Source organism: Varroa jacobsoni, unplaced genomic scaffold (assembly GCF_002532875.2).
Source record: "Varroa jacobsoni isolate VJ856 unplaced genomic scaffold, vjacob_1.0 scaffold_1388, whole genome shotgun sequence".
NCBI lineage: Eukaryota > Metazoa > Arthropoda > Arachnida > Mesostigmata > Varroidae > Varroa > Varroa jacobsoni.
Genome location: NW_019214290.1, coordinates 24,942 through 38,776, shown reverse-complemented (window position 1 = coordinate 38,776; position 13,835 = coordinate 24,942). Strand labels below are relative to the sequence as shown.

At 40.6% G+C, this 13,835-nt stretch overlaps 2 protein-coding genes across 3 annotated transcripts in view; one reads left to right on the top strand and one right to left on the bottom strand.

The window, feature by feature from the left end:
* LOC111269480 (uncharacterized) overlaps positions 1–6,082 on the bottom strand; it is a 25,873-nt gene extending 19,791 nt beyond the window's left edge. Inside the window, exons 1-3 of the mRNA XM_022849104.2 lie at positions 5,625–6,082; positions 5,154–5,429; positions 1,937–2,013 (exon numbers count right to left, since the gene is read on the bottom strand). Coding sequence (XP_022704839.1) covers positions 1,937–2,013; positions 5,154–5,180 — 104 coding nt within the window. The 5' untranslated portion in view covers positions 5,181–5,429; positions 5,625–6,082. The remainder of the gene's footprint in view (positions 1–1,936; positions 2,014–5,153; positions 5,430–5,624) is intronic.
* Positions 1–13,835, top strand: part of LOC111269471 (pyrokinin-1 receptor) — a 36,431-nt gene that overhangs the window by 13,952 nt on the left and 8,644 nt on the right. For both annotated transcript variants that reach the window (XM_022849092.2, XM_022849091.2), the window contains exon 3: positions 13,297–13,412. In XM_022849092.2, the coding sequence (XP_022704827.1) occupies positions 13,297–13,412 (116 nt within the window). The remainder of the gene's footprint in view (positions 1–13,296; positions 13,413–13,835) is intronic.

Sequence of the window (13,835 nt, the reverse complement as noted above, 5' to 3'; positions counted from 1 at the left end):
TGACGGCCCCTGTTTGTTTGTGTTTGACGGCACCTGCTGTTTATTCATAGGCTCCAGCTTTTTGATTTCCGATATTTTTGTTTCCATATGGAAAGCTTTTTGATACTGTGGCATCATCGTATATGACATCGAAATTCTACGAACCCGTTCCATTACGAACGTTATGAAATGGAAGACTGTTGCTAATGCGCTGACCGGAAATCTACAGTCTTTATTACAACTCAGGAAGATGCGGATAAGTGAACGATGTAGAGCATCACCATATGTGATCTATTGATGCCGGCACAGTACAACGTTCAGCGAAGAGAACAATGCTAGAAAGCTTATTTTCAGCTAACTGGGTAGCTTAGTATCCAAATGTTCCGCTACAATGACTCATATCATAGTAAGTTAATCGTCCGATATGTGTACGAACATATATACCCTATTTATTATTTTCATATGGTGAGGCTCAGTGAGACACAACTACCAGCACTAGGTTGCTTATTCTATGATTCAGACATATGAGAAAAGATACTGTAATTTTTTCTGCAAGCTGATCAGACGCCAAAGTCTGACGCGCGGCGAGAAGAGGCCACAGCATACGGAACGTTGGTCTGAATAGGTCCTTTCTGTTCGAAGTCCATCGTTTTTCGCAAAGGACCCCATTTGACTTGATAAAGTGGTTACTTTTTTATTCATCTCATTCAACCTACTCTTTTCGGTGTGGGTGACTTCATTCACTGCATCGGCCGACGTCGGCCAAAGGGCCTATTGTGTTTCAAGAAGCATGTAGAAGACAATATGTCCGAGTGGTGACAGCAAAAGTGCAGAAGAAATAACAAAGCCTTGAAAATTGTTAAATGATTATCTCTGGGCATTCATGCATTTCGTGGCAATGGCGACTATGGAAGCAAAGGGCAACTGAGGTTAGCGGTAACAAACGATTTGGTACCGCTAATTCATTTCTGGTCAGTACATAGTAACTGTAATCACCGAACTAAGTAAAAACAAACTGCGCAGATCTAATTCAACGACTTGCAGGTTTCAGGCCGTGCGAGTCCAGGACCCCTCTGAACTCCTACTCCGTATGTCATGGACCGAGTTTTGGTCGCCACATATTTTATACCTTGCTTAGTATTCAGAACAACTGGATAACGTGGTGCGCGTACACGATTTCACGTACAAAGATACATGTATGTACCACTGGTTTCATTTATAATGTTAGTCAATAACGATATTTCATATTGCCATGTGGGATGTACGATTACAACAACGAAAGCGCATACAGCTTCGTGCGGTGAGTTAACTCTTGGGGCTTTCTGGCACGCGAAAAGAACGCCTCACTGTTACCATAGCAGGCAACTGACTGATTCACTGAACTACTCGTGGAGATGTTAAAACTCCGATACTCAACACATGTGTTGAAGTCGATGATCACTCATCCCGTAGTGGGCAGCAAACGTACAAGATACATTAAGCCTTACAAATATCTGCAGACATGGCAGATTTCACATGTCTGCTCATGATCTAGCGGACTTTCATCCGTTCGACGGAGACGCTCGCACTCAGCTCGGTGCAAAGGCTGCGTTTCTATTATATATTATATTTTTAAGCACAGGGGGGCGTTAGTTGTGAAAATGATCAATGAAGTGGATAGGCGGCATCTATTTGTGTAGAACAAAATGGGTATTTGTGACTGTTCATGTGTAAACAAGTGGTTCCTCAACATACAGCTCTGTGAGTTTTGAGATATAATTAAATACGCAAACGCAATACAAATCAGACAGACGATTCTACTGGTAATATACAATAATATAATTAGAGTAATAAAATACAAATAATAATTCTCTATAATTTCATCGACTATATTGACGCAGTCGGTACAATTGGATATTCACTATTAAAATGGTATCTATTCTCTAGGGTTTGAATTGATTCCGGTTTATATATTTACCTGGTTATCCAGTGCGTTTTATGGCTATGAGACGATTGCAGAAGTCGTAGTCCGATACACCAATGTTGTATCTTACACTTACGAACAATACAAGTTAAATATTTTAATACCGCTGTATAATTAGCCTTTTTTAAAGATTCATTTGTGCCAGTACCAACTTTACGGATTTCGCTGGATGATTAGTGTACTTGCCATCTAATACTTGCTAGTTACCTATTTATATGCTCTGTTTAAAGTTAGCTGAAGTTATCTCAGATCACATGTTTGACCTCGACATGTCCTTGGCCAGCATCCCATTTCAACCGGCAGATGTATAATCTGTAGTTAAGCTACGCCTTCAATTGGGTGCAATTTTCTATTTACCAGTAATCTGAACGCTCTACTAGTTAAAAATCCAATTTTTTAAAAGGGCTAAATTAGGAGGATAGAGCCTAGCGTTTCGATGGGCACCTTGACGGAAGGGACGTGACCCACGCGTTCACGACGCGTAACATACTTGAGCCCGGGTAGAAACGTCTCTGTTTCAGATCAAGCGCTTAACAACTGCAGATAGACATCGTGCTTATTTGATTCAGCAGCGTCTGACAGCGATCAGGCTGAGCTGACAGTTATTAAACTCAGGCTAGCAAAAAGATCGAGCTGGCTAATTTCCACTTGTGGATGGTCTGGTCCTATGAATTATAGTGGCCGGGTGGCTTGACCCTTTGAAAACGCCACCGTTCTTGAATGCACGTAGTATTGTACGCAAACTACTACGAGTCAAATAGAGTTCTGCATGAAAAGACCAAAGCGGTAAAGCTAAATTTTGGCGAGGATTATAATATGTAGGTGATGATCAAAATGAATGGTGTAACATTTTGTTGAGATATACAATAAATATAATGGATGTCGGTTCTGAGCCAGTGGCTGCTGTTTCTATACCTGTACATAACAAAGTAAGTGCGCTCTTTGTTCACCGACGAACTCCTACATATTGAGAGACTCAAGAAATGAGAGTGGACGTTTTCGAATACTCGTTACGCTGGGCTGTACCTATAACTATGCAGACTCACAAGATAACTTAGCTTATTTATTTTACTGTATTTACTCCTTAATTGTTACTAATAATTTACCCATTTTGTCATAACGCCTGGTACGCGTAGAACCTCCTTTAGCGGAAAATTGCTCCCGTACAATTGAACACAATCGAAATCAAACATGATTTATCAATATTTCTTCTTTCTCGAATAAAATTAAATATTGTTAGTGTTGCGGCTCAATGTAAGCTGGCGTACGTGTGACTCTTACAAGTTCTTATCAGCATAGTCCTTGTGATCTTAGTCTTGGCAATTAAGAAGTCGACCTTTTTATACGGGACCGTCCTATACAGACCGGAACCTCATCGTAGCTCATGGCTTACGCCTTATCATAGCCCTTCCGAAGCAGCGGTGTCTAAAGCATCCGCTATACTAGCTACTATGAGACCTGCTGACGCCAGTAGAAGAGATGAGTTTGGTCGTCTCGAGGAGTTGCACTTTGCAGGCCGTCAAACAAAGGCGAAGATCTCTCTCAACGACTAGCATTTTGACCATCATCTATATCTTCCCTGTCAATGAATGGCGTAATATCAAACTCTAATAGAATTACTGTAGAAACTAAAAAACCAGTAGTTTTGTTGCATAAAATATTTCACTCAGGTGACTAATTTCTTCAAAACACTTACTATTAAACGACACAGGACGATGCCTCGGACTAAGGGCTTACTATAAGCCTAGACACGGGCCTAGTAGAGAGAAATGGAGAAAAAGGGTATGTTGTTCCATCCTTCCCATTATGCATGATAAAAATAAACACCCACAAGGTAGCTGAACCCAAGGCGGATCAACTTGTTGATGTATGTCCTCTAATTATCATGCTCAATGTACGTCTAATTAAATCGAACGTGTCGGACCATTGACCTTGAGACGATGTAAATTCTCATGCAATTAGCCACCTACCCAAGTCATAGAGGAATCATATACAACTACACTTGAGAAAACCCAACAGAACAGTTGGGTCGCCAGTAAGAGATAATTAAGTCGCACTTCTATCTATCAAACCCCTGTAACGACCTATGTCACACTGATTTAAACGCTGAAAAGGATCCGATTCTAGAACCTTTTACATGTACCCATTTATATTGTTAACGGCATTCGAGGCCAATGCGTCGTTCTAGTACATTGTGCTTCAATGAAGTGCGCCTTGCAAGGCAAAGTAAGGAATGAGGAACCAAGCCAACCGATCTGCAGTGTTAGTAAAATCTTACATAAAAACCTTACAATAAAATTGATGAAAACTCATCGTTTTAATGAAAGCTCGATCTGTTTTTGTAGAAACATTCACGCTCAGGTCAATTTTGATTAGGAACTGGAGGGTTCCTTGTATGAATACGAGGGCCTTGACCACACCTGTCTTTAGAGATAGCTGTTAGAATGTTCTAGTACTATAGAAGGAATCGTCAGACGGAAAATAGATGGTAGTGAATCATTTTGAAGTTGTTAGCTCATGGAATCCGACGAAAATAATTCTTTTCCGGCATAAACTATTCTATTTTTCGCCTTATCTTATTCGGTCCACGAACTATATTACACAGGATGCTACATAGGATCGATGCAATCTATTTATCAATTGCTAAAGCGTAATGTCCATCTATCAGTATCCGATTCTAATCTTTCCTATAACGTAAATTAACTCCAAATTCAGCTCTAATTAAACAAGTTAGAATACTTGACCAGTCAAAACACGGGGCGATCTAGTTTTAAAAAAAAAATCCTTACTCATAGTGGATAGTTGGTAGTATAAAGGTTTTACAGCCGTAGCGAACAACGCGTACACACTCTCATATTCTAAATTCAATTTCTATCTACGACCGCAGGTATGACATAGTTTACTCACAGTTAAAGGTTTAGGATTTAAAAAATAGGATAGCATTGATTCGCATGAGCGTGACACTTTGAACTTTGCTGGTTGTATTTCGTGGGGGGGGGGGAGGTAAGTTCGAACCCGTGCATAGACAGAGTTTGTTCTGTGCTGGGAGCCAGCCAGCGATCAGATGGAATGTCTAACGGCGATGCCGGATATAAAACTCCTAACATAGGGGATTATACTAAAGGCTTGTAAAAGTTCTACCCATTTGCAGTTACCTCACCAAACGCCTTTTTCAGTGACCCAACAATTGACTAGAGTGATCAAGACAGACCTCACAGAACGACGTCGTGAACATCATTGGTTGCTTTTTTGATGATGACCAGTCGACCTGTGACTCCGATTAGTGCCGGTGACGAGTAATCTTCCCAGGTCTTTTTAGGCAGATGAAGCTCGCAATCGTTCACAGTGGTTTACTTCTATATATGCCATTGTCGTGGCATCATAAGTCACCTTTCACAGTTTCCGTGCTTGTTGGCGTTAACGTCCGCTGACTTAATCCATTGATCCTCACATTCAGTGTTGGTGGAAGAACATCCCGGAACACCATCTAGCTTATTGTACCATTATTATGTTGAATTACCAGCGGAAATCATCACAAGACGTCAACCCATTTTTTATACGCCACGAAGAACAGTGTTCATATCATTAGAGTGAGCTTGTTCGACTAAAATAAATCACCAGTAGATAACAGCTATATAGTTGTGGCAGCAGTCAAATGACCTGAAACAATGATGGTACATACCCCTCTGATGATGTCTACGCGGTGATATATGTCTTTCTTATTCCTCGCTACTGGTACCCATGTTTGCTCCTTGTTTATCTGATCGTTCTCAACGTCAAGCTGATTGATAATATGTACCAATTGATTGGCGACAATCCATCGGTATGTCGATATGGATACGTAACATTTCGGTGCTTCCTTAGCTCATGCAGTTGTATAGCAGACGCTATTTACACGGTTGAGAGCAGTTCGCCGATACCTAAATAGCGATAGTTGTAACTGGTTCGCTACTATTCACGACCAACACCACGGCGATCGAGAGACGGACAAACGGAATAAGCCTTTACATGGCGATGAGTACGTGCCAAACGGCCAAATGATTGCGAAGAAACGATTTGGGAATAGAAGTTGTTGGTTGGTGTTTTAAGGTTACTGCTAGCGTTTTATAGAAAGAAATACAAAATGTTGAATCGGACGCTTTTTGCCAGATGTATCTTCGCGTATCAAAGTCACTGCTCGGTAAGTCGAAACTGATAGCGGCGATATCTGCTAGATAAACAAAGAAAAAAGGTACAAAAGCAGTACATTGTTGACAAGGGCGACTACTTTCGATAGCTGCTGGTGATCAATCTTCTAAGCGAGTTCTGGGCAGGTGTTTAATTATGAAAATGGCTTGAAGATTACTGTAAAGGCAAGGAACGAAACTTAAGATGGAAATTTTTAGCTGCGGCATAAATCTTGATTGAATTAAAATTGTGAAGAAGCGTATGGAGAAAGAAGAAACTTGAGACAGATTTGCGACAACAAAAACAATGCCAGCGCAGCGCCGACAACATCATTCGATCTCTTTAGCCATATCTTGGCGTGTTAACCCAGTTTCTTAAAGTTTATGCTTGCGCCAAACTTTTACGGTGCTACGTACGCTGTTCATACAATAGCGGACTTCAAATGAAACGTAAACCGAACGTGAAGCGACATTGGGCTGCGCCTGGAATGAAGACAGGATCGGCACTTAGCTTAACTTAATTCCACATGTTTGTCTTTTTATCATTTTTTGGTAACTTTGCTCGTGTATATATTTTGGTTCTGTCCAGCCATCATTGAAGCCAGTAGACAGAAATCAGAAAGTGATTTCAATTTCAGATCTAATTTAATTGAAATTACTTCGATCCTCGTTTTTCAAGCTTCGCCTCCCAACCTATCTGACGCGGCCGTTTTTGCGCCAACTGATTAATCATATAGTTAGAATCTTCAATTACAAATTTATTATCATTACTATCATAATTTTATCGGAATTAGAATGTCTTGGCTTTTGTACCACGTTAACTTCATCGGGAAATAGAAAGTGTTTGTTTCGGTCAAAATTCATACCGAACTTAGCATTCTTTTATTGACATTGTTTCTTTTATCTTCCTCTAAAATGGACGCAGGGAACCTGGTGCGCTAGGAGAGCGAGTTGGACAGCTCACGATGATAGTTGTTGCTGTTTTTATTATCATGTCAAACAAAGCACACGTTGATTGGCGTGCTATTTTTACCGCTCGAGGGTTTCCGGCCCAACTGAAAGGGTCGCTCGCTTAGGGGTGGAACGGGAAAATTGTTAGGGAAGCGGGGGGGGGGGGGTACGAAAGGGAAGACGGACATCAACTCGGGTCAAGTCAACACCCCAGCTGTAAAGCGTCGAAAAGATGCTGACATTGAGCGCATTTGCCGAGCGCCTTCCATTTGGAACTGTATCTAAACGAATGACCTCGTAACGCTAGCATCCTACGGCGTCATGCCCGGCGCCACCTACTTCGAGGACCAGTGATGTTCTCTCCGGGTTAGGCGAGAGTGAACAGCGGAGCATTGGACATCAAGATCTCATTCTGAAATAATCCCGTCAGAGACGGAACGATCCAGAAGAGCTTTGTGCATTGAAAAACAACACAGACGAACTGGGTGACGCCATGGTCATTATTACTATAACACTATAGTCATAGTTACTGTAAGTGAATTGGCGCTCGAAAGTAAAGGTTATGTTACGATGAATAGTGGTCAGATAGAATATGGAAGCAGAATGTCATAGACAGCATTATTCTTGTAAGTTAATATTTTTAGCTTTAAGCTTGACGATAACCCATAGGCAGAATATGTTATCTGTTAAACTAAACTTTTGAAAATAAAATACCATAGTATTTAATGTCAGATAGAAATTTTGGAGGAAAGACAATAGAACGTCTCTTAATTTTCGCGATTAAGGATCTTATTCAGCTGCCCATAAAATCTTATTGACCTACTGTGGAATAATGGATTTATTATGCATTTTACGAAGCCTACGATTATAGCAATATAAGGATATTCGGGATTTGATCTATAGTGAGTATAGGGAAAATCAGTTTGATGATCGCATACACAACCGGAAGGTATTTAGCATACATTGAGAAAAATTATCATTTTTTTTTTTGAAATTTTGATTCGAATTTTGGATGAGTTCATTTTGTTTGGGGTGCTTTCAGATAGCACAACTATCTGGCATTCATCGTATCGTTAGCTTGAGGCTGACAGAGGAAATTTGCGGGGCATTCTATCCTTTGCACTGGAAAGGTCTCATGTAGAGTACGCGACAACCGATCATAGTTTTGCATTCAAGACTGAGTTCTATTGTGCATTATTTACTCCTTTCACCAAAACGTAAAGGTTTTTTTAATGTTTTAGGAAATATAATATTTGAATATATAACATACGCATTTTTGATCCATTTATTATTAATTATATTATTAATTAATAATAGAGTGAAACTTTGAAGTTTGCTTACAAACGAAAGAAATTGTAATCTTTGTGTTCCTACTTTGTAGCCTTAGTTCATTCTAAAGTTTTAACCAGAATGAAATTGATTTACTGACGGTAAATTAATAAGGCGAAAAACTACGTCACGCGGTCAGTAGACAAAACAGTGGAACACAGGAAACAGCAAAATAATAGAAATTGGGCTATGACAGCTTTCTTCGTTAGATAAAACTCCACTGTTTTTGGCCTCAGATAGCGACATTATCACCGATATCGGGGGAATGATCATCACCAATTTGCCCCATCGAAATTTGGCTGTCTGGCTTCTTTAACGACACAAAAAAAACTTAATCTCTCTTTTGATGGTTACGTGTGGCTGGTTTCCTTTCAAGGGCCGACATGTGAAAGTGTCTCTTCATGAGAACTTGTACATTGTACTGCACAATTTGAGTGAATAGAGAACGTTGCTAATATGTGTGTATGTAGTAACTTACTAATTTCTGCTTGCGCTTGAAAATAAAAAAAAAAAAATTAGAAAAGATGCACGCTTTTTGTACTAAGTGTTTACTATTATCAGGTATGTCTGTATTATATATTGAGATATTGTTGTGCGGTAACACTGCATAATATACTTAGATGAATGATTATACGGTCTCCGCATGGACGCGTAATTTGGTATCTAATCGCGCCAAGCAACAACTTAGATTATCGAAAGAACGCCAAGCGACATAACAGTTTCATATCTTCTCTAGTTGCTAGAAATTATAATTTGGTTACCATGCAAAGTACCATTTTTGCAGACGCTTTTAGTGTGTCTAAAATTCATCTCAGAGCGATATTTATTTGAAGTATCCCATGTTCTCATTTATTAAACAATACTTTCGTTTACAGTGAGTCTCAGTCCCCTCTCGCCTACGCTTCCGTTTTTGAGAGAACGACCAAAATAAAAAGATACTGCTAGTAATTTTCAAGTGTTAATTGTGATTCGTTTTGACGAACTGGTGTTAATAAAAAAAAAAAAAAATCATAACATAGATAGAGAAAAAAAATAAGACGTTTATAGGAATTTGCTAGATCTCTATGAATGAGTTACATTCGTTGTGCTACCAGCCGGAAAGTAGGGAACAGGTCGCATCCTCTTCTTTTCTGCAATGCTTATTTATATCTATAGCTCTGACGGAAATATATATATGGTCCGTCAAAATAACTTATGCCAACTTAGGAACACCTAAAGTTAGTTTAGGTTTACCTACAAGCGTTCATCAGAAACAGGGCCGATTTACAACAGCCATTTGATTTACACCGTATCAAAGTACGGAGAAGAACAGTTCCAATCGACCTGGTGCTATAGCACTATAAGCCATTTGTTAGTTGTTTGCAGTATCGAGCATCTGACAGAAAAGCCTAAAATACAAACAAATAATATCCATGTTTTTAACTGAATCGATTATGCGTAGCCCGGTTCATAGTTACTGTATAATATTTTGTATTGTTAACAATAATACAATATGCCTTTGTCAAATTACCGTCCAGGGAAGTGGGATGTTTCACTTCAACCCTTTTGCAGGCAGTAAAAGCGTACACAGATTCATAAATTGGATAAAAAAACAGAATCGATGCTTGCCAGATGGTTATCTTGAATCCCAGATATCAGATCAGAGACCTATCGAAGAGACCCTAAAATACCGGAAGACTTTAATATTAGATATATATATATATATATGACCTTTGGTTAGCGTTTAGTTCGAGGGGAAGTAGCTACGTGTTTTGGCATCGTGTACAATCATCCTATTTTATATAATGTGGCTATATATAATTAATAGTACGCTGTCGATATCCGTTAACTTTACACTGTCTATGGGCGCAACGAAGTGTTCGGACCCTTTTAGTGGCTGAAGGCTTCATATACATTGTATATAACATATTTTACTTGCGCCTACATAAAGCCGACCGAGAAAAACTGGATCGTTTTGTTGGTACGCCAGGTAAGTTTTTTTGGGCTAAGATATTAACTTCGATTCGGAACTGACAGTTCCTACCACACCGCTATACATGTAATGGCGTATAGGCTTCGGTTAAACTCGAGTAGCGCGCACATCAACGATGGAATAAATAACTACGGTCGGTTCCTTAGGCTGAGAAGGGCTAGAAAGACAAGCGATCGCCATGCGGTTCGTAATTGTAATCGATTGTTGATCATCAGCCTCGTTCTCTCAGATGTACAGAGAGTCTGCGGTATCCGGTGGAACCGCGAGGTAAACCGTGTGAATAGCATCTACAGTCCACGCAGATTGCTCAAGGCTGCCTATGTTCGCGGCTTCGTATCAACTCGATAGTGGTCATGAGGCCAACCGCGATGCGTTGTGTTCTCACGTTACTCTTCGTTTTTTTTGCATCTCTTCTACGCTGCCGTTAACCACTATCTTCTTGCTCTGCTAACATCATTCGTTCCTATACATTTTTCCAGATTTTTCGCTTTATGCAATCCCACGACTCGCTGGATAGAAGTACAGCAGCAGCCACACCAAGCGACAGCAGTTAACAGGCAAGCGACAGACAACGCAGAGGCAAGAATAAAGACGTCGCCATTGAAGATCGATCGAAGACGACGCCGACCTTTTGCGTTGCGAAAAGCCTCCTTGCTGTTTTACGGTAGCCAGCTCCTAGGAGGCTGCTAGCGACTCCTTGTGACAGTGTCGAACGAGAAAGGGAATGAGAAGGATGGGCCAGCGAAAGCGAAGCAAAGGCGCCAGCAGCGAAAAAAGCAAACTGCTTCTAGGCTCCCTGTTCGAAATAGTGGGGCGTTTGTCACTGCCTCTTTCGGTCGACGACGAACGAGTGGCCATCAAACGATACTACGGCTGCTTTATCGTTACTAACAGCACTACGAGTGCGACGAGGATAGGGACGGCCGACGATAGACACGAAATGGGCGGAAAGCGACAGAGAGGCTGTGACGGTTGGGGGTTTCTGCTGCCTGATAAGCCCGACCCGTCTTTGACGGGAGATGATGTAGAGGACGAGGAGAAAGAAGAATACGAAACTGACAAAGGCTTCTGGGCAAACTTAAATTGTGAAAACGACGAAATCGGCATCGGGTGAAGAAAATAAAGCAAGTCGAATTGAGCGTCTGCTAAGATTTAGCCGGGTGCGGTTCGGGCGATGGGGCCGGTAGTTGGAGAAGTATAGAATTATCGGTTCGTGTCAAAAAACATACATTTTGTAATTATGCTTGTATCGAAGCTGGGGTCAACAATGTTCCCTGTTGCAACGTTTTTTTTACGCAGGAGGTTTCCGATCAACGGCAGTCTTATCTTCGAAACGTGAGCGTGACTTCCTACAGCGTCAATTTCCATACAAATCTTTTTTCGAGTCCTCACAATGCTTATTGGTCGACTATTTAGCTTGCCTGTGGTACTGTCGTAACCGATGATCACACGGAACAACGTGTTCAAAACGAAAAATTTTAAATCAAACCTATACATCTTACTGATTCTTTCATTGTAGATACTGACTGAAGTCAGTACTTGAAACGAGTTCACCAGACAACAGATAACTGCTGGGGCCTTTTGCAGGTCCGTTTCCATTTACTACTGCGCAAAATGTCACCAGAGGAAAATTATGGGAACACTATAGCGTACTAGCATACTCGACCTACAAATGGCTTTATTTTGGTTATACCAGGACAGGCATGTCCATTAAGTGTGTACGTTAATGCAGCGTTTGTCGAAAGGCAGATCATTGGGTCCTGCTATTGGCTCAACATGGGTTAATTGTTTCTCGACCCTACTCTTCTATGAGTGTTTAAGAACTAGGTCAACACGGCGAGTTTACTGGCAGTTGGCCCACGTTTTCAGATCATCTCTTGTCGCTAATAATGATGTCCTTTGAACTGGACGTGTTTGCCTGTTATCACTATTACAAGGTTGGACAAGATCGTTTAAGACACCTACACCTCCTGTACAAAAGGATTATGAGGTATTAAAAAAAGGTTAGGGAAATTCAGATTGGGACCAAATGCGCGATTAGACAGTGGTTATTGCGAATAAGCAAATTCGATTAAACATGCTACAGAACCCCCATATGGACTTGTAATCAGGTAGCTCATTCATATGAGCAGCTTACGATAACTAGAGGTAAACGTTCCCCAATTAGTTTTTTTTTTTTTTCGGTAGCACAATTGGAATCGAGTCCGAATCATTACTCCTGGCGACAAAACCGATGACGACAAAACACATTGTGTGACCACAGCATAGGCACGGCCGAATTCTAAAGGAAACACAAAAGCACATTTATGTATTTTATCTAGTTGGGGGTTTCCTTAATATCTGGCAGAAATCAAACGTTTCCAATGTTCATCTGCCGTCTAATTGAACGTAGATATCGGCGGCTAGCTTGGTTCTTTTAGCTAGGAGTTCATCTTCTCGTATGGTAGTCAACCAATTTACTTGGCGACAAGTTCCCCACAATTTCTCATTTTATACGAATGATAGATATGCAAAGCAAACACACGCGATAAAATGACCATTGCACGCTCCGGTTGATAGGGTAAATCTTATCGGTAACAGCCTGTGTAACATTACGGGACGATCACTCAAAACCAGGATCGTAAATAATTCAACCTTAGAAAATCTGCTTCGTCAACATAAAAAATAAACTCGATTATAATTGCTTATAGTATTAAGAACGGAAGACGAAGCCGTCGTGACATCGTTCGTAGACGTTTTTTACCGTCAATGTTTCCATCGTGATATATCAATGTATCATTAGAAGATCGTCTACTCTAGAGAAAACTTACCACTAAGAAATCGTTGAATTATCAAGTAATTAGTTTCCTGTGTGGCGTTCATGGCGTGTGTTGAAAAAAAAAAAACAAAAAAGTATGGTGGTTTGCTAACGTGACCTTTTCCGTCGCAATTTTCAGTCGCTGTTGTAATATCGTTCTTCGTCTGTTGGACTCCATTCCACATTCAGCGGGTGTTAGCTCAGTCGCTTTCGGACATCAGCGCAGACGACGGGGCACAAGAGCCAAACAGACAGGTATGTTAGTCACGTTGTGTTGTCATAAATGGGTCGGACCCACTATAATATGCTGTTAACGGGTTTGTCTATTATTAAACGTTTCAAATAAAAGCTTTAAAATAGCGAGATCGTTCAGTACGTTGTTCTACGTCTAACCGGTTGATTTTAAAAAATAAATAAATAAAAAGGAGAAATAGTTACAAAAGCTGCCGATATAGTTATCACGCCATGGTGCTGTTGGAAAAGCCCAACACACCTCTCTGGTGGTGGGCTACGAAGCTTTGGGCTATTTGGTGGGTTAGATTCGAAGGCGGATGTAGGTTCATGCTATACAATAGAGGTCTAAGGGCGGTATCGGCCGTGAAGCTCGAAGTGTTAATAAATAAATGGCATCACTGTCACTATTCTGAACAAAGGACCACAAACAGTTTTTATTGTGCG